Genomic DNA, 27887 nt, shown 5'->3' with positions numbered 1-27887 from the left:
TCGTCGAGAACACGTTGCCTCGTTCTGCTCGCGTCTTTCATTTTACGGGAAAATCTTCTCTTCTTATTTATTAATTAATAATAATAATACATTTATATAAGAACATTTATATTATATTTACGTAGAGAACCGATCGATCCTCGTTCCAATCAATTTGAATTTTCGAAAAACAAAATATTTCGCGCAGAATTTCAGTGCAAAAAAATATGTGCAGCGTCGAATACATCGAATTTTTCGAGGCTCTTCGGGACGCGAATTCGCCCGTTTAAATTTATCCGAACGTGTCGACGTATTAATAAATAAATGATAGATCACGAGGCGACGAACAGAGAACGAATACGTACGAATACCTTCTAAATCGGGAACGATAATTAAAGACGCGGAAAAATAACAATGGCAGGAACCGATGGTCCACTTTCACCGTCCCCTATTGATTTTCGATACGGAGGGGGGACAGGAAATTGAATAGGAATTTCCATCGATCTCCGTCGAAACGACAAAATGCATATTAATGCTGACGTTAAACAGAAGGCTTTATTAAATGGCGCTCGTTACACGGCCCTCGTCAATCCCCCGGCTACAAAACGGGACAATTGGAAATTAGAAATCAAATCCGGTATTGTCGCGGCTAATTTAGAGTGAACGACGTCCGAGCAGGGAATTCTGGCCTGCGCCAGTTGACTACGAGCCTAGGGGAGAATTTAATAACAACCATGATGAACCGTACCGATGATCAACCCTTTTCCCTACCCATAATACAACATTCCTCGTCATCGGATTGATTCTCCATCTTATTAAGATCCATTTTTCGATCTTTCGAAGATTTGCGATTTAAATTTACGTCAAGGTCCTCTTTTGTCTCCTCTCGCTCGCAAAATGCACGTATAATCTCCCTCCCTCTCTCTCTCTCTCTCTCTCTCTCTCTCTCTCTTCGTCTCACGATCGAAATCGAAATTTCGTTCGAAAGATGGCTCAATTCGAAATCCGCTTCTCCAACACGCGCCAGTGTCCAGGAACGAGCACGCACGCGTGCGTGGATTCTAAAAGTGCCGGTGTGTGTTTCTTGCGTGGATCTTTGGTCGAAAACGTACCGGCGGAAATCGAAGGTCTCCGTCTAAGTATAGAACCCGGCTCGCTAGCGTAAGTCTGCCCACTGACGTCGAAAAGTGTCGGTCGTACCCTGGACCGACCGATTCCAGAGAGCACGGTGTGCGTAGTCAGTATCTCGTGGACCGAGATCGCGTCTTAGTCTTTTCGACTTTCCAATTTTTTTACAATCGTTCTCTTTTTTAACTTCTTTTCACTTTCTTTTTCTCTTTCTTTCTTTCTTTCGCGCCGACGCCTACGGTTTCGAGGGAATAGCGGCGAGTGTTCATGAATGGATCGATGGGAGAGTAGCTCGCGAGTGTGTCGCGTGTGAATACGGCATTTTGTGCACGTTTTTTAAAGTTTTCTTCGTTCGAGGAAAGAAGGGAAAAACTTTCGAGGCGAAAGTTTCTTCTTCGGCGAAGAAGGCGACGCGGAGTTTCGTCGATAATAGGGATTTTCATTTTTTTTTTTTCCTTTCCTTTTCTTTTCTTTTCTTTTTTCCTTTATTCCTCCTCACCTCCTCCCTGCATCCCTCCGTTTTTATCGTTCGACGAGGAGAGGAGTACTCGGATTTATTTTATGCCGACGCTTTGAAACTTCGTAGGAAGAAGGAGAGAGTTTACCGTATAATTCTCTGGGTACGTATGTTCCAAGTAAACTCTATACCGTTGATCCGAGCTTCTGTTATTGCTCCGTTATTTAAAGAAGTGTTTCCGACGAGAATAGACTAGTCAGAGGAAGAATAATTTTTTTGAAAAAAGAGCAATTGAATTTTCGTACATATACCGATGAACGTTTTTAGCTGACGAATAAAGAAAAACTTGAATCGGACCAAGTTAGCTTTCGATTTCGAAAGAATTTGAGAAAATCCCAATTGACAAACAACAAAACAAACCACGCACCAATCACCGCGATAATAAAACAGAAATATCCCGTTTCACGTGTTCGATGCATCGAGCCAAACAAAATATGAATACCAAGTAAATGAGCATTTGGATCGTGACTCGTTGAAACGACGCCCACAATTTCACATCGGTTTCGAAGTAGACAAAGGAAAAGGCTGAATCAGCTCGTGACGCCGCATTTGATTCTCGCTTGGCGCGAAAATAATAATAACGCGGTGCCACGTGCCACCTCTGTGCGAGTCATTTTCTCGACGAGTCATCAAGAGCAGAGTGGAAAATCTCTCCTTTGCTCTCCCGTTATTCCTCCCCTCCTTCCCCAAAAAAAGAGAAAAAGAAGAAAAGAAAGAAAGAATGTCGAGCCACGAATCTCTCTAACGAGAGAGGGAGACGACAGAACGATTCGGCAACGGATATCTTCGAATATACGCGCAAGTACTCGCTCATTCTTTGTTCCACCCCCACGCAACTCCTCGTATTTTTCACCGAATTTTCCCGTGAGCCACGCGCACAACGATGCCTCGTTGCTTCTTCGTCGAACAAACGCGATTGCCAAAAATATCATTTTTCGCTTCGGATTCGAACCGATCGAGGAGACGTCCGCTGTGAAACAACGAGTCGAATCAGATCTCATCATTTTCTCGAGGAAAAGTACGAGGGGGTAGAGAACGTGCGAGAAGTTTCATCGTAACGTGCGAAGGTAACAACTAGCGTCAAAATAGACAGAAATTCGTGGAAGCCGAAGCTAAGTCGTCGAGGCTTCCGCGGCTAAGCGTGTCAGGATTAACCCCCCGCTCCTTGCTCACCCTCGTTCCATCGGGAAAGTTGCTAATACGACACAGCGCTACCCGCCTGTTGCACCCCCTCGTTGCAATTCGCTTTTAAGATCAACAAGTGGTTCGTCTAAGTGTAACAACGCTTTCTAATGTACGGCCCGCCTCTGTTTCGTGGTGAGCAGTTTCGCGAAAGAGAGAGGGCTTTGGGTCGGTCCTTGGCACGGCCTTCCACGTTTAACCACGAGTATCTTCGACGTTGCGAAAGAACGCGGAATGGGATTTGGCTCCGATGGTCGGCTACGCGCCTTCGAACCGAACGCTTTCGAATAATACTTCGATGCTTCCACGATTTTAAATTTAACCCCGTCCGCGTTTCGTCGGATGCTTCTTCCTCGCATGATCGGAGGACAAGCCAGATCGAATATTATCTTCTCTAAACGAGCGAGTGATGGTCGTCCATGAAAACAAGAGATCCATTCGAATCGATATTTCGAACGAAGTTTAATGGACGGACGAGTGTCACTGTGAACGAACACTGGATGATACATATCTGCGTTATTTTGCTTGGCTCGAGGTTTCGTTTACGTTTTCGCAAAATGAAATCGTTCCGAAATCATTCGTATCTTCCATCGATCAGAAGGGAGGGGCGAGGGGATTCGTTAATTTGGCTTCTTTCGAGTCCACGATCCCTCGAGGCCGTAAATCGATCGAGGCAATTTTGTAACGATCCCGGTTTACACGAAATGGTGGGTTCGGTGCCAAGCGGATCCAATTGCAGGATCGAGGCCGATTTCAGGCCGATTCGTAAAAGTTGACAGGGACGCCCAAGTTGTTCCCTCGGGCGACAACTTGGATGATGCATACCCATCGTGTCTCGAAATAGAAGAGGCGAACGACACTGAAAGAACTTGACATTGTCTCGTTGGCCGCGACGAATTAAGGGGAGAGGAGGGGTAGAAAAAACGCGAGAGACCTAAACGTCGAGGAATTTGATTAGAGATGGAAGGGTGAAAGGAAATTGGTTAGGGGAGAGGGGTGGGTCTTCCTTAAGCCGAGCTCCAGATGCTGGTCGAATCGAGAAGAAGAAGAAGAAGAAGAAGAAGAAGAAGAAGAAGAAAAATATTTGTCGGAGTGAATGTAATATCGGTCTGGGGCGCGACACGATGAATAACGACTTGGCACAATGGAGATCTCGAATTGCAACAGGCCGTGAATTACACCGTTTGAACTATTTATTAGCTGTGACGGAGGATGAGACTTTGTATTTCGAGGAGTGGCGCAAGGGATTTTTTTTTCTTTTGCGGGGAAATTGGTCGAAACCTGTGACTAAAACTCGAGTCTCCCTTTTTTGATATAATAACGAGGATCACCCGTACTCGTTTTACACGTGTACATTTAACGAGATGAGGATTTTTAACGAGAGAGGAGGTACGACAAGAGGTAACTCGGAATAAAACTCGTTTTTCTTTTCTCTTTTTTTCATGCTCCCTCAGGCATGGAGCAGTTCGAACAACTGCTAACGTGCGCGATATGCCTGGACCGGTACAGGAACCCCAAGTTATTGCCATGTCAGCACAGCTTCTGCATGGAACCGTGTATGGATGGCCTCGTTGACTACGTGCGTCGACAGGTGAAATGCCCGGAATGCCGTGCGGAGCATCGTATACCCTACCAGGTGAGATATTCAATCCGGATCTTCCCTTTTTTCCAATTTCTTCGTATTAAAAAAAAAAAAAAAAATTCGTCGAGCGGCGTCGAGCGGTTTCGTCGCAGAATCGGGGAAAAAAAAAAAAAAAAGAAACAAAGAAAAAAGACGTATTCAAATTCATGAAAGGAAAAAAAAAATCAGCGATGATCTCTGAAATAATAAAAAAAATGTATAAAATTAAATAAAATAAACGAAAAGATTTCCAATCCAATTCGCGTGGCCTCGTCTTTATTCAACGACGGATCTGCACGTTGCGATCCCTCGTTAAATTGGATAAAAATTTCGCACAGTTTCTCCAACGACGCCTCTCGACGCAAACCATTTGTCTTCCTATCCTCGTGTATCGGTGTAAAAAAAAGCGTGGGCCGACGATTCGACATCAAACGTAACTCGGTTGTCCTTAATTAAAAGCGGCGACGCGAACGACAAACGTTGGATAAAGGTTGGGGGGAGAAGGGAAGGAGAGAAGGGGAAAAAGGAAGGAAGGAAGGAAAGAAGGAAGGAAGAGGGTTGAAACGGAGGAATGCAATTGGAAACGACCCCTCTCTCTCTCTCTCTCTCTCTCTCTCTCTCTCTCTCTCTCTCTCTCTCTCTNTCTCTCTCTCTCTCTCTCTCTCTCCTTCTATGAAATTCAATTTCAGGTAAAAGCCGTGCACGCGCCCCGAGATCAAAGTCCCTGCCGTTTGGAATTTCTTTCGTTCTTTCCGTTTCCGAAGGAGAATCATGATTATTCGATTAAAAGAGAGGGGGAGGAGTTGTCTTGTTAACCCGTTCTCGTGTGTTAATATCGCGTAGGGTGTTCAAGCGTTCCCGACCAACGTTACCCTGCAACGATTCCTGGAGCTGCACATCGAGATCACAGGAGAGTTGCCGGACCCGACCAGCGGCCAGACGATGGAACGTTGCGGCGTTTGCTCCGAGAAAAGCTACTGCAGCCTCTGCGTCCACTGCGAGAAAAAATGTTGCCCCGAGTGCAAGGACGCTCACATGGACATCCTGAGGCGTGAAATAACGCGCATCAATTCCCAGGTAAGCGAGGATCTGGTCCTGATTTCGCCGTTTCTTTCTCGAAATCAAGAAAATCTCGAAAGGGGAAAAAACGGCTCGAGATTAAAAACGATTCGTTTTCATCTGTGATGAAAATCTATTTTCGATGTGTTCGGGAACGAGCTCTTATCTTTTAGGTGTAAAACGAAAAGGAGGGGGGAAGTGGACGTGGAAATATCGACTTATCAAGAAGAAAACGCGGATTTCACGGTTGGACTATTCCTCGCCTTTCGTTCGTTTCTTCTAATTTCCCGACTCTCCCGCCGATTAAAAACCCTCTCGAGGATTAAACGGCAATCCGAACCGAGGTGTAATAATCTCCGCGATCATCGTCGATGGGGATTAAAAACAGATTCGAGCAGAGTAGACTCGTGGATCGAGTTGCTCTCTATTAAGAATTCGAAGGGATTGGGAGGGAACGAAATTGGAGGGATGGAAATCCCCGAATTGTCTCCAAAAAACGCTAAGCCCCGGGAATGATTCGCGTCTATCTCCAGCGTCTAGCGAATAAACTCGGTTGCCTCGATCGTCTTTGAGACAGAGGAGAGTTTACGATCGGGTATCGACAGCTCGTGGATATTGCTCTTTGGAAGGAGGGGGGCAGAAAAAAAGAAGGAAAGAGCATTCGTGCCTGAAATTCGAGATCGTCCAATCAAAAAGTTCTTGGAGACGATTCACGATTCGATTTGCCCTGCCCGGCTAAAAAATTCCTCCCCTACGTTTTTCCTACGTGTCACTTTCGTTCCCTCCCCTACATCGCGAACACCGTGATTTCATCGATTTGCGATTCTTCTTTTCTTCCATATTTTCTTCCTAATTTCGATCGAAAATCTTCGTGATCGAACGTTTGGAGAAAAAAGAAAAAACAAAAAGAAAGAAAGAGAAAAAGAAAATCGTGAGTCGAATTAAATTTTAAAGGAAAAAAAGTAAAATATGATATCTGGGTGAAATTGAAAATATACGTTGAAACGTTAAAAATATACCTTGATCGGTGGTAATACGTTTTCCTTGAATTGGCCTACGATGTTGCCACAGGGATAATAAAAGCAAACGAAGTAAAATGCCCCGTTGATAGCGATGGATATCCCAAGTCCTATCAATTGCGTGTTCTTCCATACCAGTTGAGTAAAGTTGCACACACCGTTCAAACCTTTTGCATCGTCATCTCCATATTTGTAGTAATCACCCTCTCGATACCTAGATTAAATCGTTACCCATTTCGATTTAACCATCGTCGTAAATTTAGAAAAAGAAAAAAAAAAAAAAAGAAAAAGATAATTCTTGTTCGAGATACATAAATTTAACCAACCAAGATTCCAATGGATCCTTCGGTTTGATATCGTAAGGCAAATTCCTCCACGGGGATATGTATATGTTTTCGCCGTATTTCGGGTCCGATTTGTACTGAAGAATACCCTTCCTCGCTAGTCTCTCCGCCCATTCTTGTGCCAACTCGTTCAACTTGAAAAGAATATTCCAGTCGTTAACGATTATGGAATATTCGCCTCGAGTTCCATTCCGGTTTACATTTCAACCTCGTTGAAATTTATCCGCTACGAATCGGAATCTCGTCGCGGATTTATAATAAAAATCTACAATGACGGTTTCGCGGGGAAAACGGACGGTGTTCAATATTTCATTTCAACGAAACCAAGCCCGTTTAAAGCGTTGCGAGACGAATATTTCTCGAGGAAATAAGAGGAAACCCGTGTATACCTCGTCGTCGATTTTTAACGGAGGGGAATTGTGAATAGCTCGATATTTATTATGCAGTTTAAGGAAATCTTCAACGAAATTCGGTGGGAAATTTCTGAAAAAAAAAAAGAAAGGAGGAGACGTTACGGTTATTATTCACACAAAAAAAATGGATACTCGTAATACGAGAGGGGATTCGAATAAATTCTCACTCCATTTTTAATATGTGAAAAAACTTCAAGATTCGGAAAACATGGTGATGAAGAATGGTCAATAGTCACGACGAAAATATCGAAATTGTTGTGGTTGGAGGGTCATTTCTTCTTGCAGAATTTTAAATTAATAATTTTTAGAAAAAGAAAAAAAAGTATGGTTACATGTTTGCGAATTCACGGTGAACGATTTAGGTTATGGGAATTTTTTGACAAATGAGCGAACAATCGCGAAACCAGAAACGTTTTTTTCTCGAGCCCCTACCTTGGCAACACGATCAACGACGAAAAACTTCCAAAGTACTTCTCGATTTCTGCTTCTGCAACGCTTCGAACGATGCTATTCGGCGTAAATTACGCTGATCGATCTTGAAATTTTTAAAATAGTCACGGAAATATGGAAAGCGAACTGCGTATCAACTCGTTTCGAATGAACACTGACGAATTCAGGTCAACATAACCGCGTATACTACGTATAACTAACGCGCTATGTATGCGCAATCCGAAAATATCCGATCGGTATATTTGCCCTCTCCTAATGTTTCCAAAACAAACGGCTTCCTTTCGCGATACGAATTCCTAGTTTAAATGGGAACGCGACGCGACACGAAACACACGCGTTATCGTAATCGTGTTCGAATACGAGAGAAGCGTGGTTTTTATCGCGGCAACGTTTTCTCTTAATTAAAATTCATTTCTTTTTTTTTTTTTTTTTTTTTACCATTCTTCGTTTATCGTTTAATTAAAAAATATCAAAATTATAATTCCATTCTAAAAAATTTTTCTTTTTTATCTCCCCAAATATTTTCAAATATTTATTATAATCCGAAAGAAATTTTTTTTTTACCATTTTTCGTTTATCGATTAATTAAAAATCAAAATTATATAAAATCCTATTCCAAAAGATTTTTATCTTTTTTACTTTCCGAAATATTTTCAAACATTTATTATAAATCAAAACGAATTTTTTTTTACCATTCTTCGTTTATCGATTAATTAAAAATCAAAATTATATAAAATCCCATTCAAAAAGATTTTTATCTTTTTTATCTCCCCAAATATTTTCAAATATTTATTATAATCCGAAACGAATTTCTTTTTTTATCATTCTTCGATTTTTTATCGATTTATTAAAAATCAAAATTATAATTCAAAAAGATTTTTATCTTTTTTATCTCTCTAAATATTTTCAAATATTTATTATAATCTGAAAGGAATTCTTTTTTACCATTCTTCGTTTATCGATTAATTAAAAATTAAAATTATATAAAATCCCATTTCAAAAGATCTTTATCTTTTTTATCTTCCCAAATATTTTCAAATATTTATTATAATCCGAAACGAATCTTTTTTTTTATCATTCTTCGTCCATTGATTAATTAAAAATCAAAATTATAATTCCATTCTAAAAGATCTTTATCTTTTTTACCTCCTCAAATATTTTTAAATATTCATTATAATCCGAAAAGAATTTTTCTTTTACCATTCTTTCTTTATCGATTAATTAAAAATCAAAATTATATAAAATCCCATTCCAAAAGATCTTTTTTACTTCCTCAAATATTTTTAAATATTTATTATAATCCGAAAAGAATTTTTCTTTTACCATTTTTCGTTTATCAATTAATTAAAAATTAAAATTATATAAAATCCCATTCTAAAAGATCTTTATCTTTTTTACCTCCTCAAATATTTTTAAATATTTATTACAATCCGAAAGGAATTTTTTTTTTTACCATTCTTCGTTTATCGATTAATTAAAAATCAAAATTATAATTCCAGTCTAAAAGATCTTTATCTTTTTTACCTTCCGAAATATTTTCAAACATTTATTATAATCCGAAACGAATTGGACGACAGGATTATTATTTTATCCAAAGAGACGCGATATAACGCTTTTTAAATCCGAAAATCCAGCGAAATGTATGATTTTCAGAATGGGAGGGAGGGAAATGCGGAGGAACATTAAATATATACGTTGGATTAAAAACAAATGTTATTTTTGCAGATTCGCAGGGGGCTGCACAGGTTGCAAGACGCGCTCACCCTGGTGGAGAAAAACACATTGGGTCTACAAACAAACTGCGCCTCGGTCACGGAAGAGGTGGACGAGATTTATCGGAGGCTGAGCAAGGCTTTGAAAGACCGTACGGAACATCTGCGTAACGAGGTCGATCGATACCTGAGCACCGAGCTCAGAGGCTTGATTCAACTCAAAGAGAATCTCGAATTGGAAATCGCGAATATTCAAAGTAACTGCGATTTGGCGGAGGCTCACATCAACGAGAACGTGCCCTGGGACGACTCGGAACTCCTCGATACAAAAGAACTCTTCCTGCGTACGGTGGAATTCATCAGGTTTGTCGTCTAATCTCATCGTTTTCTTTTATGCCTGCCCATTACATTCGAATCGCTCCGTTGCATCGCGAAATATCTCTCAATTTTCATATTTTCTGGATAATTTAATCGGGTACAATCGAATATCTTCTTCTTCTTCTTCTTCTTCTTCTTCGTTTTTTAAAAAATATTCGAATCTTCGAGGGAAAATACTTGAAAATTTGTAGATTTGTAGACAGAGATAACGATTTCCTTTACGATATAAACTATACTTAAATTTGATACATGGAAAATCAATTTCCGAAAAAGTAGAAGATCTCCAAGTATCTCGTTTCTCGTGCTTCGTCGAGCATAGAATTTAATGTCAAAACAGATCGGAATCTCGAAAATTACGGCTTTCTCGTTTCTCCTCCTCCGCGAGAGAGAGAGAGAGAGAGAAAATAAACCATCCGTATCTCGCTCTCTCAACATTCAATTAAGAATTTCACGCCAGACCCAATAAGTTTTCTGGATAATCAAAATGTTCGAGACGTTGTCTCGTCCGTGCTCTCCCTCTCCCCATAAATTTGCAAATCTCATAGTTTTCTTTCATAAAAATAAAAGTGTAATCACGGGAAGTTGAAACGTAATTCGCGTTAAGGGCGACAAATCATCACTCGTCGTCTTATCTTCCCCCCTTCTTTTCTTAAATTTTTCTTCATTCAACAATCTCGTACAATCTCCACGCGATGAATTTGAAAATTCGCCAGCTGGGAGTAGTAAAAGTGTATTTATTAGTCCCCGGATGGATTTAACGGGTAAAGGAAGCTCGGGTATAGAAATATGAAGTGAAATAGCAGCGTGGAAAGTAACGGGCTTTTAAAAACTTTACATTAAAAGTAATCGTTCAACGATTCGGACGATCCTTTGAAAACGATCTTTCCGTTTTTTAACAGGCCAATTTATAGATTAAATATTAAAACTTGGTCAAATCTCGTACAAGGTTGCGATTCGACGAATAAAATTCCTTCGCTCGATTCGTTTCCTTTAAAGAATCGAAGAGTTTTAATTCTTCGAGCGAGATCGAAGATAACAGTGGTCGGAAAATATAAGTCGAAAAATAAATAAAAGCAATTTTACGAGGGATACACCGTCGTTTCTTTTTCTCCTTTTTTTCCAAATTGTTTCTCCGATATTTCAACTTTTCCATCGGAAAAGATGGACATAGATTCGAAACGCAAGACGCACAACAATTTCGGATAACTTTTACGCTCGATCTTCCATCAAGCCGCACAACGTAAATGGAATCTTCCTTTCCTTAACTTCTTTCTCGAAACTCTGCTTACATCTCAACTTTGCCCGCGACACGCCACCATTACTAAAACCTGCACCTCTCGGTTTTAAACGATCCCCCCTATTTCAACCTTGGTTATTATTCTCGTGGAGGGAAACCATCGAATAACCCGTGGAGCAAGGAAAAGCTTCTCCGCGAAATATTTAACATCTTCCCTCCTCTCGATAACGTGACAAATCGGCGGCGTACGAAAAAAAAGAAAGAAAAAAAAGTACAAGGAAGAACGAAAAAAAAGAGATGGATCAACTTTTCCATACAAAATTCAAAGGTTATATCCGAGCAGAGGTGAAGTGTCATTAAGATTGCAAAACTTGCTGATCCTTTTTAAGGAAGAAAGAGGATTTACATTTTTAATGAAATATAAAAAAAAAAAGAAATCTCCTCTCTTCTTACATACATATTCTCTTACATACATATAGTCGAAAGAAAGTTCGCGGGATTTCATTTTTGATAAGAATAGTTTTCTTTTCTTCGACGAGGGGAGGGAAGGGGAGGAAGAGAATCCAATTCAGGGGAGAGAGAAAATTTTTCCAAATTGCTTGGAATGATGCATGGTATAGCGTCACAATCAGGCCGATAAGATACAAAAGATACTTGGATAATTTACTTGGTTTAAAGCTAATTTGCATGTTGGTTGGTTGGCAGGAACTTCGAGTACGAAGCCGGGGATTACAGTCGGCGGGTGCGTTTCGTGATGGCACACGATCCGAATCAGCTGGTCCTACACGTAGCCGGTTACGGTGAATTGAATATCAAGCCGGAGGCCGGAAGTGGAGGATTGCTGGGTAGTTCGAGCAGTCTGGCACCTCCGGGGGGATCACCGGGTCTGATGAGAAGCAAAAGCGACCATCGTTTGGCCTCGCAATACAGGCAGCAAGAGGAGGAGCGGCTGTCGAGAAATCGATACGTCCCCGAATACGAGTAATTATCCCTTCTACTAGTTTTCGCCTCCTTGTTTATTTATCTCTCCAACAACAAAGAGAGAAAAATTCCACTTTGTCTATCCGCTCCATTATTCTGGACTGTAGAACAGATCCCTCTCCTTGTTTCCGACTTCTTTGCGTAATGGAGCTCGATTTTTCCAAATAGAAACGCTATATATATATATGTATATATGTATATAGTTCGAAGAAAAATTGCTTTTCCACTTTTTTTTTTTTTTTTCGTTAACTCTTCTTTCGCCGCGATGCACGGAAAGTACGGATGGAAAGTCTACTTCACGTATATATTCCAAAGAGTTATTCTCAAGTTTAAGGGAAAATGTATCGCTTAAGAGTTATGACCGTTTTCAACGTCGTGCTAGACGTTGTCGGGCCTACTGTTTATGGAACAGCTGATGACACACGTTCGAAAAAGTGTAGGCCAGCTTAGAAACGTCTCAAATCTTGGTCCAGACCAAGCTAGATAGACTAAGGTACTCGAATCTGGGAGAAAGTGTATCGGTGTATCTCTGAGAAGAGAGAACGAAGAAAAGAGGGGGGGGAGGGGGAAAGAAAAGAGGTATTTGGTCGGTAAAAAACTAGCTGACCGGTAAAAAAAACGTGTTTGACCGTGGACGTAGATTACTTTGGAATATTGCCAAACGGCGTCCGTGGTGGGCATACATTTTTCACGATGTCCCACATATCTATTCTAGCAAATGTTATAAATACACGAGCCTCCACTGGCTGTATCTTTTTCCTGGCGTGGGCCGGGAACAACTTCCTCGAGGCCGAAATAGGCATGGTCGAGTTTAATTACCGTTTCGTTTCGTGTAATACGCGCGCGGATCGTTTTATTAAGTCGAAATGTAAATGGGAAAAAAAAAAAAAAAAAAAAGAAAAGAGAAGAAAACATTTCAGACACGATATTAACGATAATTATCGGGAATCGAGGGTAGGAAGAAGGCGCGGAGGGTGGATTATTAAAGGATTCGTTTCTTTCGTGACGATTGTCGCTAATACGATAGTCCTTCTGACTGATAATCGGGGATAATTAGTCGAAACGGTGGCGTGCAAATTCGTCGGTGCCACGTTCGTGCATCGTTCAGAATTTGCGGCACCGAGTATTCGCGCTTTTGTTTGTTTCCCAAACTAACTTGGGGAACGAGCGAATTTTACTTACGTTCGAAGCTGATTTATGGAGTAAAAGCATCGAAAATCTAAATTTACCGATTCATTCGTCGTAGAAATTTGGATATTAATAGTTGGGAATACGAATAGTCGGCGTTATATAGAATAGAATGGAAGCTCGAATCGTTGGAAATTATTTTATTTTTATTGCCGTTTCCGCTTCGGGGAAGAAAATTGCGTCAAACGTTCATTTCCATTGAATGATCCTTTTCACTGAAACGAGGGAGATTCTTAGATAGAAGTGAAAAAAATATAGAACAAATTGGTTCGAATAGAAATTTCAAATTCGACGCGATAAAATTGATATTCTTCCGACTAGCACGAACGAGACCAATCTTATCGTCACCGTAGAAGAAGATCGTTCTTCTTCGTTCTCTCTCGTTATGCAAACCCATGTCATGCGAAACGATAATTAAGCGATAAACTTGGATAAACTCTTGGATCAATCTCTTGCCGTGCATTCCCTCGAAAATCAGATAACCCAGTTCCAGAAAATCGTGCGAAAGGAATGGTTCTCCTCACTCGTGCCAAAAATTTCATTCAAACAGAGATTAATCGTTAAAAGATAAAAATAGCTGTCGTTTCGAAAGATTATAATGGTTGTTAAAGGGGGGCATTAAAAATTCATCGGGCATTAACTACGGTACGTCTCTTCCTCTTTTCTCCTCCTCTCTACAAATATCTCTTCTACAACTGGATCGTTGTAATATCGCTTAAAAAAAAAAAAAAAAAAAGGAAAAAAAAGCTTGGCTATCCGTTACATCTGTAAAATATATTGGTGACACGCGTCACTCGAGATCGTCGAGGAAGGACGCCTGATCGCGAAACAGCGCGTTTAAATTGTCAGATTACATCGGTTCGATTGAAATGGACGTTCTAGAGAAATCGTTATCGAGAGAGGAGAACGATATTGGATCATCTCCATCCTCTTTCAATCCTTCCTCGTCCACCACGCTCGCCAAATTAATTCTAGCGAATAAAAATTTTTTCGTCCGTGCATTTCGTTTGCGTTGAAAAATCTTTCGCGCCCGATATTTCTAAAATTTAAAAAAAAAAAAAAAAAAGAAAAGGAAGAAAAACACGATGAAGCACAATAAAAATTATTATCGTGGTATATACGACAGGTACGACGCGCCTGAATATGAGGTACCGAGGAACAAATCGAGGTACAGAAGTCGATTCATGCGGCATCGGGATGGCGACGACTCCGATGGCGATTCGAGGTCTACCGTACGATTCACATCTACCCCCCAGGAATCGTCGGGACTTCGCGAACGCGTTCTGGACACGGAGGACGCGGCACGTGGCCCGCTTTCCGGCATTTTTCGACTCACCGACTCCCCCCGTGTGATGAGAAAGCTTCAAGAATACGAGAGGGCCGGGAAAAGGAAGAAGGAGGAACCACCGCCCCATCCTGTTCAACAACCTCAACCGCCTAAGCCTCAGGTTAATTGAACGATAAGACAATTTCACCCTTCGTTATACTCGATACATGATCGCGAACGGATCTTCAACGAGAACTATTTTTTTCTTTTTTTTTCGATGAAACATTCATTATTCTCTATTCTGTTCCATTCTGATTTCGAATAAGAGAAAAGAAAAAGAGAAAAAAAGGAAAAAAAGTATACACGTGCATTGTTTCTCCGTTATATCGCACGCGAATTTAATTTGAAAAATCCAAGCCTCTATTCAATCGAAGCTTCTATTCCATTCACTTTGTACAGTTTGAACGATGACGGTTCATCGATTTCTCGGTCAACTTCACATTCCATTCTTTCAAACTTTATTCTCTATATTTTTTACATACGGTTTTTTTTTCCGTTGAAAAGAAATCAAAAGAAATCGTACGCCGAGATATTAAAAGATGTCATCAAAATTGCCATCAAAGTTTATATAATTATTCGGATTATTTAGAGATTCTCTGTTCGTCGCGTTCGCGCTCCTTTTTCTCGAAATTCATCGAATTCCATTTATAAATTGAATCGTAGATTCTGGATTCTGGATTCGCTTCATTTCACACGGACGTATTTGTTTTTGACAGTGATTCCGCACCACAGAATTTTCACACGGATTCCCTTATTATGGCAAGCGATATACAGGAATGGATCGTGAGGGGCAGTTCGATGGGCAAGCTCGACGAAAGTAGCCTCGAAATCTCGCGTTATGTCGCTTGGATGCGATTCACGCGGGAGTAAATTTTCGATAATTCAATGCGTACATGCGTATGAGTCGCACGAAAAAAAGAAAAAAAAAGAAAAACGTATCGTTCCCTTTATGGACATGAAAAGGAAATAAATCTCGACGAATTTTTAAAGTAATTCAATATTTCACACGGAAAAAAACAGCTATACGTGTGCCGCAATATGAAATGTATACTTGATCTCTCGATTCATAAATATGTAAATAATTCGAGGCACGAATGAATAAATCTACTTTGTAGTTTAGCTGTTGTACATATGTATATATGTGTATATATATATATATATACTATAAATATTTTTGTACGAAATTCTATTATAACACGAATGAAACGTATGAATACACGAATATATTTTGCTCGTCAAGAAAACAAAAAATTAATCTCTCGTGTTCACTTGCGACAAATCCTCTCTTTGTCCTGTAACCATACGTCTATTCGTTCTGTACCGCGCTTTTTATTTACGAGCGTAAAATCAGACTAGCATTTTAATGCATCTCGCGCCATGTTACCGCATGTGTAGCAAAAAGAAAGAAAAAAAAAAAAAACACGCACGGTCAGAATAGAAAAAAAAAATCTCGACTTGTTTACAAGCAACCTAATAATAACCAGCGTATAATTCATCCTCTAACACGTTTGGTATCAAAAAGAGAGAAAAAGAAAGAAAGAAAGAAAAGAAATAAAAAGAGAAAAAGAAGAGAATAAGAAGAAATGAAAAAGTGAGGAAAAAAAGGATTAACATAAGAATGAGGATGAATTTTTGTTTCGACGGACTCGTTAAATATATCTTTTTATCGCCTAGGTGCAAGTGAGAAAAATGCCGACAGCAATGGCGAGGCAAACCAGCGAGGACGACGAGATTTCTAGAATTAAAAAGCAGAATAAAACGGCGGCCACGACCGAAACAGTGGAAGAACGACAACCGGTACCGACGTCTACGCCCGCACACCCACCCCCGAGGGAAGCACCCCCCGAACGAGAGCCCGAAGAACCTGCACGAAGACCGATGCCTGCCAGGTAAATTGATTTCAAAAATTATGTCCGATCAATCACCGTACGCTCTTAAATTTCCTCTCGTATCTTCGAATCGAATCGAATTTCCATTCCACGTTCAAACGTTCTTCTTCGATCTCCCTTTATTAATGCGGTAAGCACCGGCGTGACAATTTAGGCGTCCGTGACTGATGGCAAAATATACAACGCGATCGAATTCACCGCAACACCGAGTTAACATTAAGTCACAAGAGGATCTTGGCTCGTGGTTAGATAGGTTCACGTTTCAGTAGTAGTGACGCATATCTAGTCGGACAAGCTGATTTATGTCTATTCGGTGTAGCAACTGATCGAGTATACCCGGTTCTAGAAATTGTTTCTACCTCGCGTGTAATATAATATTGCACGATAATTGTTGGATCGATAGCATTAGCGAAATATAGCGAAATTTCATTCGAACAAGCATCAATCATACATCATATCGCATACATCGAATGATTTTTTAATTTTAAAACACTCATCGTTCCGTTATTGCGAGTTTAGTTGTGCAATATTTTTTTTTTCTTTTCTTTAACTCGTGAAAGTTTGTTATTTCGATCTTGTTTTCTCCTTCTTTTTTTTTTTTTTTTTTCTTTCTTTCATTCTCTCTTTCAGCAACGTCAAATATTTCATCCGTGAATTGTCGTGAAATTGTAACGTCGAGTGTTTCGGTAAAACTTTAAATGCACGCAACAAAAGTTTTTTAATTCCGAAATTCCATTCCATTCCAATTGTATCGCGGCCGTCAATTTAAAATTACGTCTGGAAATTCGTAAATTTCGCCTGCAAATTAACGAACAGAGTCAACACGTGTGCACACGTTAATACGATTTCAATTCGAGCGCGCGTTGCGAATTCCATCTCTCTCTCTCTCTCTCTCTTTGTCTCTCTTCCTCTCTCCGTTGGAAATTCACGTGCGATAATATTGATGGAGGAAAATGGGTGAATCGTGGCTGCATAATTCCTTATTGGGAAGGAAAGGGGGTCGCGATGTAAACCAATAATATCATCGGTAGAAATTACGGTTTACGAATAGATACGCCGCTGGATCGAGTTTACCGACCCGGGAGGGAAGTCGTTAATTGAGATATGGTTGCTCGCAGGAGAACATCGACGGATACCCACGCCCCCGCAACGAGAAGCGCTTCATCAGACTCGAGCACGGGGTCGGAGAGCTCGGCTGGGTCCGGAATCCGCAGCACGGGTGCGCCGTTCACCGCCGAGGAAATGAAGCAGAAATACTTGTCGAGGGCACCGGCGTCGAGCGCAGCATCCACCGTCTCGTCGCCGCATAGCGGCACACCCCCGACTCCCAAAGACACCGCCAGCCCCACCTCGCGCTCCTTTCAGAGTCGTTTTTTAGCTACAGGTGAAGAATCGTCCCTTCTTATCTCTGCGCGGAAACGAAAATAATTTCCCCCTCCTCTTCGAGAAAGATCATCGTTTTTCGAATTCGTTTTCGATCCGAGAACGTCTCCCCTTTTTCTTGAACGACTTTTTTTTCCCCTTCGAATTTCGAGGGGAGATCGATCGATATTTATTGTTGCTCCTCTTCAGGTAATCGTGCAGCGCCCCCACCACCTACCCAACCCCCTTCGGTACGAGAGGAGAGCGGCATAAAGACGAAGAAGGAAGAAGAGGAGGACGAGGACGAGGAAACTAGCAGCTCCTCGGAGGAGACGGAATCCGAGACCGAGGAGGAATCGGAAACCGATGCTCATCCCTCGGGCACCGGTACCTCGACGACACCATCCTCGACCGCGGCGCAGGACCACCGTCAAAGGAACGATTCCGCGATGGCGAGGACGGACATCGGACCCCTTCTGGCTCGAAGCGCGGAGGCCAGACGAGGCAGCAAGGAGGACTCGCCAACGACCAGGCAAGTATAACATATATTTCCTTCCGCAATTCATTTGATCTCGTAGATTTTTATTAACAAGTAACATCGGTGTACGAATGTATGTTCATTATAATACCATGTCGGTCGTTAGGTGTGTTAATCGAACGATGAAATAACTTTCTTTTTTTTTCTTTTTCTTTTTCCTTGTTGCGTGACGAAAAGGATATTTAAGAAAGCGTGTCGATCGTCTTTTTTTTTCTCCGTTGTGGAGGGAAGAAAGGAAGAAAGAAGGGGGGGAAAAATGAGCGTGATGCGACAATTTCGAGATGGAAAATTCGACGCGATGAACGACGCGGCGAGTTTCCTCGCGGATCGCGTCGATGAGCGGAATTGGCCGCTAATTTCCACGATTGATCTCGAATTCGTCTCGAAGCGCGAGAAATTCCAATTTGCGAATGTAAAAAAAAAAAGAAAAAAAATTAAGAAAAGATAGAATCGGTTTTGTGCGCGATCGGAGTACTTTGCGAGTATTTTGGCGACGCGAAGGGCGACGCGAAGAGATCGCGAAACTGGATTAAACTAGAATATCGAGGGATGAATATCGTGTCTCAGGTATTCGTCGCCGAGAGGGAGTCCCGCGCATTCGGTGACGGGGCCGGTGACAGCGACGACGACGACGATGACGACAGCAACGAGCGGCGCCGCGAGCTTGACAACGCCGGCCGGCTACACCAGCAGGTTCGTAGCACACGTAGATCACGGTCAGACTCATCAGGCCAGTCTTTCTAATTCCAATAACCCCCACGACCGTAATCGTTTTAGGACGTTTCTTAGTGACGAACACGATGAACCGTCAACCGACCGTGTCGAGGATTACGAATACGCGGCTAAGAGCGCGGATTACGATATTCACGGTGCGGACGGATCGATGGTTAAACCGCAGTCGAACAAACGAAACCACACGGACGATAGTACGGACACCGACGAAACAATCACCTCATCCTCCTCCTCCTCCGCGACCACTGTTCGATTCGAGAGTCTCGAAGGTAGCGGTTACGACAGTCGTGTAGAGAACCGCACCGGGGTCGAGCAACACCCGTTAATGGAAGGTCGTTCGGGGAACGACGTGAACTCTTCGTTAACCGTCGATCGTTGGATCGGCGATCCTGGCCGATGGGCATCGTTCGCCCGACCACCCGCCAACCGAGACGACGGCCATCATCGGCCGGACGAGATTACGAATTCGGCCGCCCCTTCCATCCACGACGTGACGACTGATTCGGGAGGGGGGAGCGAGAGCACGGAGGGCAGCGTCGAGAGCGACGAGGAAGGAGAGGGCGACGAATCCAGGGACGAGAACAGCAACGTAAGGGATAAAAAGAATCTCGATCGAGAGGATCACGATTCCAGCGGGGACGAGTCGACCGACCACCACCGGAGTACCGATCGAACACCGTCCAATTCTCATTTCGACAACAGTTACGGAGGATACGACGATGTCGGGGTGAAGCGGCCAAGTTCCTCCATACCGGGGGAGAAAAGTATCGAGGAGTTGTTCGACGACAACGGATGGGTGATTACGGATCAGGATCTCCAGCCGGGGAGCCCGCAAACGGTCTCGAAAAGTTTTCAACGGCCTATCTCGAACGAGGAGAAACGCGACGCCTCTGGAAATTATCTCTCGACCGAGGAGAAGGTTGGAGGTAGCGAGGATCGAACGATCTCGAACGAGGTCGAAACGAGTGGAAACGCGGAATCCGTTGTCTCGGAATCCTCGCGGACTTTGTCGAGGAGTCGAGGATACGTCGGGGAAAGCAGCATCGGGAAGAACGGTTGGATGATGTCCGATGAATCCGAGAGCGAGTCGGAGAGGACCGTTTCGCCGATGGATTCGAGGAACTCAACGGGGAATCGAGATGGTGGTTGGGAGAGGAGCAACGGCGCGCGGAGAAACGAAACGGCGAGTGTCGACGAGGGCGATGAGAGATCGAATCGCGACGGTCCATCATCGATGGCGGAGGAGAGCGGTGGGAAAGATGGGATCGGGGCGGAGAACTCGTGGACCGGCGACGAGAACGGGTGGGTGATTCTGAACAAGGTGAACGACTCGTCGAACGGGAAAGAGGGGGAAAGCATGGACGAGACGAGCACGATTCGTTCCCAAACGACCGACCTCGTGGCGAGAACTAACGTTGAGAACGGTGCATTAGTCGCGAACGCTACCCAATCCAAAGAGACCGAAAGTTGCAACGAGCACGAGGACACGCCTGGTGTCGATATCACTGTACCGATGCAAATGGTAACCACCGTTTTCTGTGTGTCCGTACTGTGTTACAGCGTTCTAATCAATCTGTTCCTGTAACCTCTTCTACTACACGTGGGCCCCCCCCTCTTTCTTTTTTCGCCCATCATCTTTTACGTATTTACACTCGTTCTCGCCTTCTTCTTTTCTTTTTGTTCGTCGGTGTTAGTCGTAAAAAAAGACTGCAATTGACCGCTCTCACGGATACAGACGAGACTGCCTCCGATACCGAGATCCGATGCAGCAGTTTCTATTACTTTTCTTCTCTTTTCTTTCCTTTTTTCCATTTTCCTTTTCGTTTTTTCGTTATTTTTATCCCCGCGTTCGTTCGCTTCGTTCGGTTTTTGTCGTGTTGCTCGTGCCAAGAATGGCTCGTGGAACGTTTCGTTCCCAAGCATGAAAGGAGAAACACACCGATACCAAGCGTATCGAGCGTACAGTAGTGGTAAGAAAGAATGGAATTCCTCGGACGCTTTCCACCGGAAACTTTCGTTTACCCGCATCTCGGTCGTCTTACATCGGGAAACTGCTGCCCCCGGATCTTTTTCTTCTCTAACGATTTCCATGAATCGATATCCATCGATCCATCATACACGCATACGTACATACACGCATACATACGTCGCAAAAAATTCGAGGAATGAAAATGATTTAAGAGAGAAACGGAGTGGTAGAATTAATTTCGATTTCGCGATAATTACTGTATGGTGAAAATCTTGCATTTTATTACATTGTGATAATCGTACGTACGATCGTAAATGTAAACTTTTTGTTCCTTGATCGTTGATCGTTATAATCTCCCTGCATTGCTCAATACACGTAGCTTCTTAGACAACGCGAATCAAAGGGGAATAAAAGAAAGAAGGAAAAAAAAAAAAAAAAAAAGGGAATAGTATCGCTTTAATCGGCAAAAAAACTAAGCGTAGTAGTAAAAGATACCGTCCTCCGTGCAAAGCAGCTTAAATCCATGCCGAATTGAATCGCTTTTGAATCGTTCCCATCGATATATACGGTCGCGCTAATGGCATGTCACACACGGTACGATTCTCACGTTTTTATTATTGGTGACCAGCCATTCTCGCTACACCGTTGCATTTTCACGTCATTGAAATTTTTGTACTCTTTTTCCTAGTGAATAGGTTTGCGTCAGTTTGTTGGTGTGGTAAATAAACTGCATTTCTTTGTGATAACTCGTATTATTTATTTCCCTCTCAATTTGTCCTCAGTTTATATTAAGAATTGAGAAACGGAGAACAAGAAACGGAGAGATGTATCGTATCCCGCCTGAGAATTTTCTCTTTTTTTTTTCTTTCTTTCTTTCTTTCTTTCTTTCTTTATTCTCCCTTTATCGTTCATTTATTATATTATCCGTTATTCGTCTCTCTTGTTTGTCTCGATTCTTCTTCTTTTTTTTTTTTTTTTATATTTTTATTCGATTTTATTTTCGTTCGTTTCTTTTACCACCCCCACTTTTTCCACGAATCTTTGTTATTTCGTATCCTCTTGTTTGTATATTCGTCGCCCGCCCACTTCCTTTGAAAAAAAATACGTGAAAAAAAATGCATCTTTATTTATTGCACTAACAGGTCGAAAGTTCGCGAAGAATCGATATCACGATCGCGAAATTCCTCTCGCCCCATTGGTTCAACACGCACCCCCGCCGTGAATTTCCACGAAGGAGCAGCTCGGGTTTCCTTTCCATATATTTAATTTTTTTAATTTATTTTCAATACCCACTCCCCTCTCTACCCCCCTCGAACTCTGTTGCACCGCACGTCGAGATGAACGCACGAATCATACCACGAATTCACAACAACGCACTCGTCGCAATCTCGTACAATTATGGGAGGAGAAGGTAAAAAAAGAATAGAACAGGGGAGTCACAGCCATGATGACATCCAAGGTATCGCACGTGTATGACGAAGAAAAATTCCAACTTGGAAAAAAAAGAAAGAAAAAAAGAAAAAGAGGCAGAAAATAATTTTAAAAGAACTTCGAAGAACTCGAAACGTGACATCGACGCAAAAATTTAACGAGAACGCGAGTTTGAAATTCGTAAAGCTTCTTCAAAATTTGATCAAATTATTCCCGAGTTTCGATTTGCCCCTAATAACGATACATTTTATCGATAATTAAATACACGCGTAATCCCCGAAATCGCAAATGCAAATGAGAGAGGGATACACCGGCAGATATTACAAACGGAACTAATGTGACCGCATTGTACGGGACACGGAAAGTGGTCAGGCATGCACTAAAGGGTTTAAATATAACCCGTTTGTTGCTTTAAATATCCGCTACAACTCGGATAGTCAGCGGGGCTATATCGGTCTGTAATCCGCTTGACTGGAAACACGGATGTTATTCCAATATCGTTTTATCGTTTTCAACGTCCATTAAAACCATGATGGTAAGGTGTCATTCCAAATTTTAAAACGGACGGCACGAAAAATTCTCGTCGAGAAATTGTATGTGTATATATATATATATATATATATATATATATATATATGTTTCAAAATGAAAACATCGATAAGCAACTTTGGAAAATTGGATGCAACTCGGGAGCATCGACGAGCAAAGTTAGAAGATCGAGAAAATATAGCGGTCTTAAAATTTTACGACTATCGTTTGCAATAACTCCGGTGTGCCCATATTTGCCGCGTATATATATTAAAAAAAGAAAGGTTTTATCGTGGTCGAAAGTTGTGCTCGAACGAAAGGAGAGGGGTTCTGAGAAATGCCAAATACAAACAGTTCGACGAAGAAGGAAAAGAATTATTTTTCGAACACGGAAATTTATTTAAGAGACGTTCGATTAAAAAAAATTATTGGAAATTCACACTCGTAAAATCTCGAAAAATCGTTTCTTTTTATACGTTCTCGCGCGAATTCGAAAGCGATTGATATCCCGATCAATCAAAACAAAAAAAAACAAAAAAGAGAGAGAAATCTATCAATTAAAAGCAACGAACTTTCGATAACCCACGAAATAAAATTGCTTACAATGCAGGGATCCGCGTTCGCTCGCCATTCTACACGATTTATTACGTCCTGGTGATAAAGAAATGACATATCAAGTACTACAGATTGATGTACTAACACACGATAGCCATACCCCCATCCATTTTCACTACTCGTACACCATAGAAACACGCCAGTTGATTACACGCCAGATTTACACCACGTTGTGACTAATTGCCACTATGTATCCCACTATACACGGAATGGTACTAAACTAACACTTGGAGGAATATAATAGCGAGAAAATGTAGCACGGTATATATATATATATATATATATATATATGTAACGAGAGAATAGGACGTACGTATGGTTATCAACGAATACGAATATGATAGGAAGATCGTCCACGATAGAATACGAAATTATCATCCCCAACGAGACGTGTGTATACCTGTACATCTCGTAAAACGGTATCGTCCATCAAAGATTCATGCCTCGTCACGTCAACTATCATCGCACGCATACACAACTTAACAAGTTAGCTTAACAGCTTCGAGAATTTGAAGAGATTCGAAAGCTTCAGTTTTCTGCACTTAGCTCGAGATAAAATAACCCAATAATAACGCGTATAATCGATCGCATGTAACAACGCGAACCATTCATTCATAGTAAAATGATCGATAACCCCCGACCGTGTATCCACCTATCGATATGGCCTGTCCATGTTTTTTTTCCCCTCCCCCGCCTATATCCCCAATTTAACAGTAACAGGCTTCTCTTTCTCTCTCTCTCTCTCTTTCTCTCTGTTCCTCCGATTAACAAGGCCGATCTGAACGAGCCGACCTTGGTTCCGGGATGTTGCAGGTTCCTGAACAAGAGCAGAAGCCAGGCGGCGATGATGGCCAGCAGGGAGCGGGAGCGGGAGCGGGAGCGGGAACGGGAGCGGGAGCGGGAGCGCGAAAGAGAACGAGAACGCGAACGAGAACGAGAACGCGAAAGAGAAAGGGAGCGGGAGAGAGAACGGGATCGAGACGTGGACGCGGAGGTCGATTCGCCCCTGTCGACGAGGTCACGGTACGCCGCGTTGAAGGAAAGAAGGCAACGGCTGGCTCGGTCCAGAAGCTCGCACAATTTCGGCGGAGATGACCTCGACCTGGACGAGGAGCCACCCTCTCCGACCACCCAGTCGCCGAACGCTTACTTGGCAGCCAAGTACGGTGCCGGGTCCGAACTGGCCAGGAGTCGGAGCACTCACGCTTTAAAATCGAGGGAGCCGAGCCCGGAGCGAGACAGAGTGGGCACCGAGAAGGATGGCGCTGCATTAAGTTCGTGGGCACGGTACTTGAAGAACAAGTACGGGAATCGCACGACCAAAGATAAAGAGCCTTCGTCCTCTGCCTCGACGATTCCATCATCGAGGTGAGAGACTGGATGGGAGGATTGTAAACGATCGAATTTTTCCTTCTTTCTTTCTTTCTTTCTTTCTGTTTTTTTTTTTTTTGGGAAACAGTGGAAGCACCTCGAGGAGGTTGTCGCTCGGTTTACCTTTGAGGCACGGTGGTCAAACGTCCTTCGAATCTTCTGACGACGATCAAAAAAACCCGTCAGGCTCCCCCACGTCCCCTACGGCAGCTCCCGTTATACCCGCGGCAGCAGGTTCCTCCACTAGGTGAGTTTAAAGTTCGTCGTATTTAAAAAATATATATATACGCAATATAAACAAACAGTAGGAAATTTTTAAATAAAAATTATCGAAATGAATAATTGAAATGCGACAGCAATGGGCGGAGGAGTCACTACTTGCTGAAGCGGCGGCAGCTGTTCAAGTTCGGGATGCGGGGGAGCGAACCCGGATGCTTTACTTGGCCCAGAGGCCTCGCGGTTGGCCCTGACAACTCCATCGTAGTGGCCGACAGCTCTAACCATCGTGTTCAAGTAATATATATATTTTTTCGAAAGAATATTTTCGCGGACAACAATTTCGTTGATGTATCCGAAATTTGACGCATATTGAAATTGGCACAGGTGTTCGACTGTAATGGGAACTTCGTGAAGGAGTTCGGATCGTACGGCAGCGGCGAGGGTGAATTCGATTGCCTCGCTGGGGTAGCGGTGAACAGGATCGGTCAATACATCATCGCGGATCGTTACAACCACAGAATTCAGGTTCTCGATCCTTCCGGTCGTTTTCTGAGAGCGTTTGGCTCCCAAGGTACCGCCGACGGTCGGTTTAATTATCCTTGGGGAATCACCACCGATGCTCTTGGATTTATTTATGTGTGCGATAAAGAGAACCATCGCGTACAGGTACGTGGCCTCGTTTCGTTAACGATACTTATTTTTCTTTTCATTATAATCCGGACGATTAATCCGACAAGTAAAGAGGAATACGTGAAACGGCAGCGTCGATGCGACGATACACGATACGCGCCCCTCGAACAATCTCTATATCGTCAGACTTCTTCACCTATATTGTACTGCGAACATACGATAATGATACAGATGATGATATGTGTTTAATTAATTACAGTGTTTAATTTACAGTCCCCCCATTCGATTCTTCCACTATGTGTACCTAGAATTTGTATAGTTTGATCCTTGAAATAAACGCCTAAAAAATTTTTTCTGCAATAAACGATTAATTTCGAGTAATTTCTCTGTTTGTATTTCCCAAACATCGATATACGAGATACGTGTGAGCCCAGCTACGAGAAACCTTCACAGTTCCTAAATAAAAAAAAATATGCGATCAAGTTAGCGGGAAAAAGTGGGAGAAGGGAAAATGGTTCTTACTTACCGAGGCACGGCGATATTCGACAATGGACGTAAGCGTGAGTGATTTACGAAAAGCGAAGCGAACTAAACTCCCCGACTTTTTTTTTTTTATTCATTTCTTTCCTCTTCTAATCCTTTTTTGCATAATCATTTTCGCATTATCGTAGGTAATAATATACATGTAAAATATGTACAAATAAGGTCTGTCATCTGCTAACGGTGTGTACGAGGTGTATCTTGGAAAAATAATCCAACAAAAAAAAAAGAAAAGAAAAAAAGCTGTAATCAAATTTTCAACGTAGAACGAATAATCCTTCTAACGAAATCGTTGCATAAATTAATAATAAACTTACAACGATTCGTCTCATCACAAAATACGTCTGTTTTCGCAGGTATTTCAATCGGACGGTACGTTCGTGGGCAAATTCGGTTCCTGCGGAAGCGGACGTGGCCAATTGGAACATCCTCATTACATCGCGGTGAGCAACACGAATCGCGTGATCGTGAGCGACGGGAACAACCATCGTATCCAGATATTCGACGTGAACGGTCGTGTGCTGACCTCGTTCGGATCGGAGGGCTCCGACGAGGGTCAGTTCAAGTTTCCAAGGGGTGTCGCTGTCGACGACCAGGGTTACATCGTCGTCGCCGACTCGGGCAACAACAGGATACAAATATTCAGCCCGGAGGGGGCGTTCCTCAAGTCCTTTGGCGGATGGGGTAGCGGTGACGGTGAATTCAAGGGTCTGGAGGGTGTTGCCGTCACATCGACCGGTAACATCGTCGTCTGCGATCGCGAGAATCATCGCGTTCAAGTGTTCTGACTTCGTTTTCTCGTTTTCGTTTTCGTTTTCGCGTCTTCTCTTGCGATTCACGCCATTGTCGAGCGACAATCGCGATCGATCAAGGATCAAGGATTTCGTTTCGAAGATCGATCATGGTCGAGGGATCAGGCAAGTATTTTCCCCGAAAATACTTTTGGGTGGAAAGGCGCGCTTCGACGATGAACGGATGAGACGTCACGTTAACCGCTTGCTTGCGTTAGGAATTTAATAAACGTAGCCTGTTTTTTCGCTAAGCTAATCTTCTTACGGGGAAGCCGTTCGATACCATCATATAATAACGAATTAACTTCGATTTCTTTTCTCTCCCAGGGAATATATATATTTGAATCGATTGGCAACAATTCTCCAATTTTATTCCGATGTATGATAATAATTTACCTCGTTAATATGTCGGGACGGAAAATCAATACTGGAACCGAGTAAAAACTCTCTCGGGCGTCGGTCGGATTTTAGCTTAAAGAGAAAAAAAACGGGATAAAAAAAAAAAAAAAAAAGAAAAAGGAATATCATTTACTTCTCTCTCGTCTTACACCCTTCCTCTCATTCTATCATCTTCCTCGTACGCACATCATATCCGCGTAATTTAATTTAATTTATATTCAAACATGACACACACATACAGTTTGTACCGTTTGTATGCTTTAAACAAATTGTTGCGGAAGTAATAAAAGAGAAATGAAGAAAAAAAGAAAAAAAAAAAAAAAAAAAAAAAAAAAAAA

At 42.3% G+C, this 27887-nt stretch overlaps 1 protein-coding gene across 3 annotated transcripts; it reads left to right on the top strand.

Annotated features, from left to right (window-relative positions):
- Positions 1 to 3858: 3858 nt before the first annotated feature.
- On the top strand, positions 3859 to 27856 carry LOC122716113 (RING finger protein nhl-1). Of its 3 annotated transcripts, XM_043938877.1 has the most exons (16): positions 3859 to 4195; positions 4261 to 4442; positions 5271 to 5504; positions 9438 to 9787; positions 11745 to 12020; positions 14335 to 14656; positions 16210 to 16424; positions 17543 to 17808; positions 17997 to 18318; positions 18892 to 19017; positions 19102 to 20358; positions 24413 to 24967; positions 25059 to 25217; positions 25327 to 25483; positions 25574 to 25855; positions 26716 to 27856. In XM_043938877.1, exons 1-16 carry the CDS (start codon positions 4171 to 4173, stop codon positions 27145 to 27147), a joined length of 5160 nt encoding a protein of 1719 aa, XP_043794812.1. In that variant the 5' UTR covers positions 3859 to 4170; the 3' UTR covers positions 27148 to 27856. The 3 variants fall into 3 exon arrangements, with proteins under 3 accessions (XP_043794812.1, XP_043794811.1, XP_043794809.1); XM_043938874.1 differs by lacking the exon at positions 19102 to 20358 and having other exon boundaries at positions 3873 to 4195; XM_043938876.1 differs by lacking the exons at positions 18892 to 19017; positions 19102 to 20358 and having other exon boundaries at positions 3872 to 4195.
- The last annotated feature ends 31 nt before the right edge of the window (positions 27857 to 27887 follow it).

Source organism: Apis laboriosa, unplaced genomic scaffold, assembly GCF_014066325.1.
Source record: "Apis laboriosa isolate Shangri-la unplaced genomic scaffold, ASM1406632v1 scaffold42_cov153, whole genome shotgun sequence".
Lineage (NCBI taxonomy): Eukaryota > Metazoa > Arthropoda > Insecta > Hymenoptera > Apidae > Apis > Apis laboriosa.
The sequence above is the reverse complement of the archived record's forward strand: the minus strand, read 5'-3'. Positions and strand labels throughout refer to the sequence as shown.

Coding starts and splice junctions, on each gene's coding strand:
- LOC122716113 (XM_043938877.1), top strand. CDS start 4,171: ATGAGGATTTTTAACGAGAGAGGAG. Junction 24,968..25,058: donor TCGACGATTCCATCATCGAG/GTGAGAGACTGG, acceptor TTTGGGAAACAG/TGGAAGCACCTCGAGGAGGT. Junction 25,484..25,573: donor GCTCTAACCATCGTGTTCAA/GTAATATATATA, acceptor AAATTGGCACAG/GTGTTCGACTGTAATGGGAA.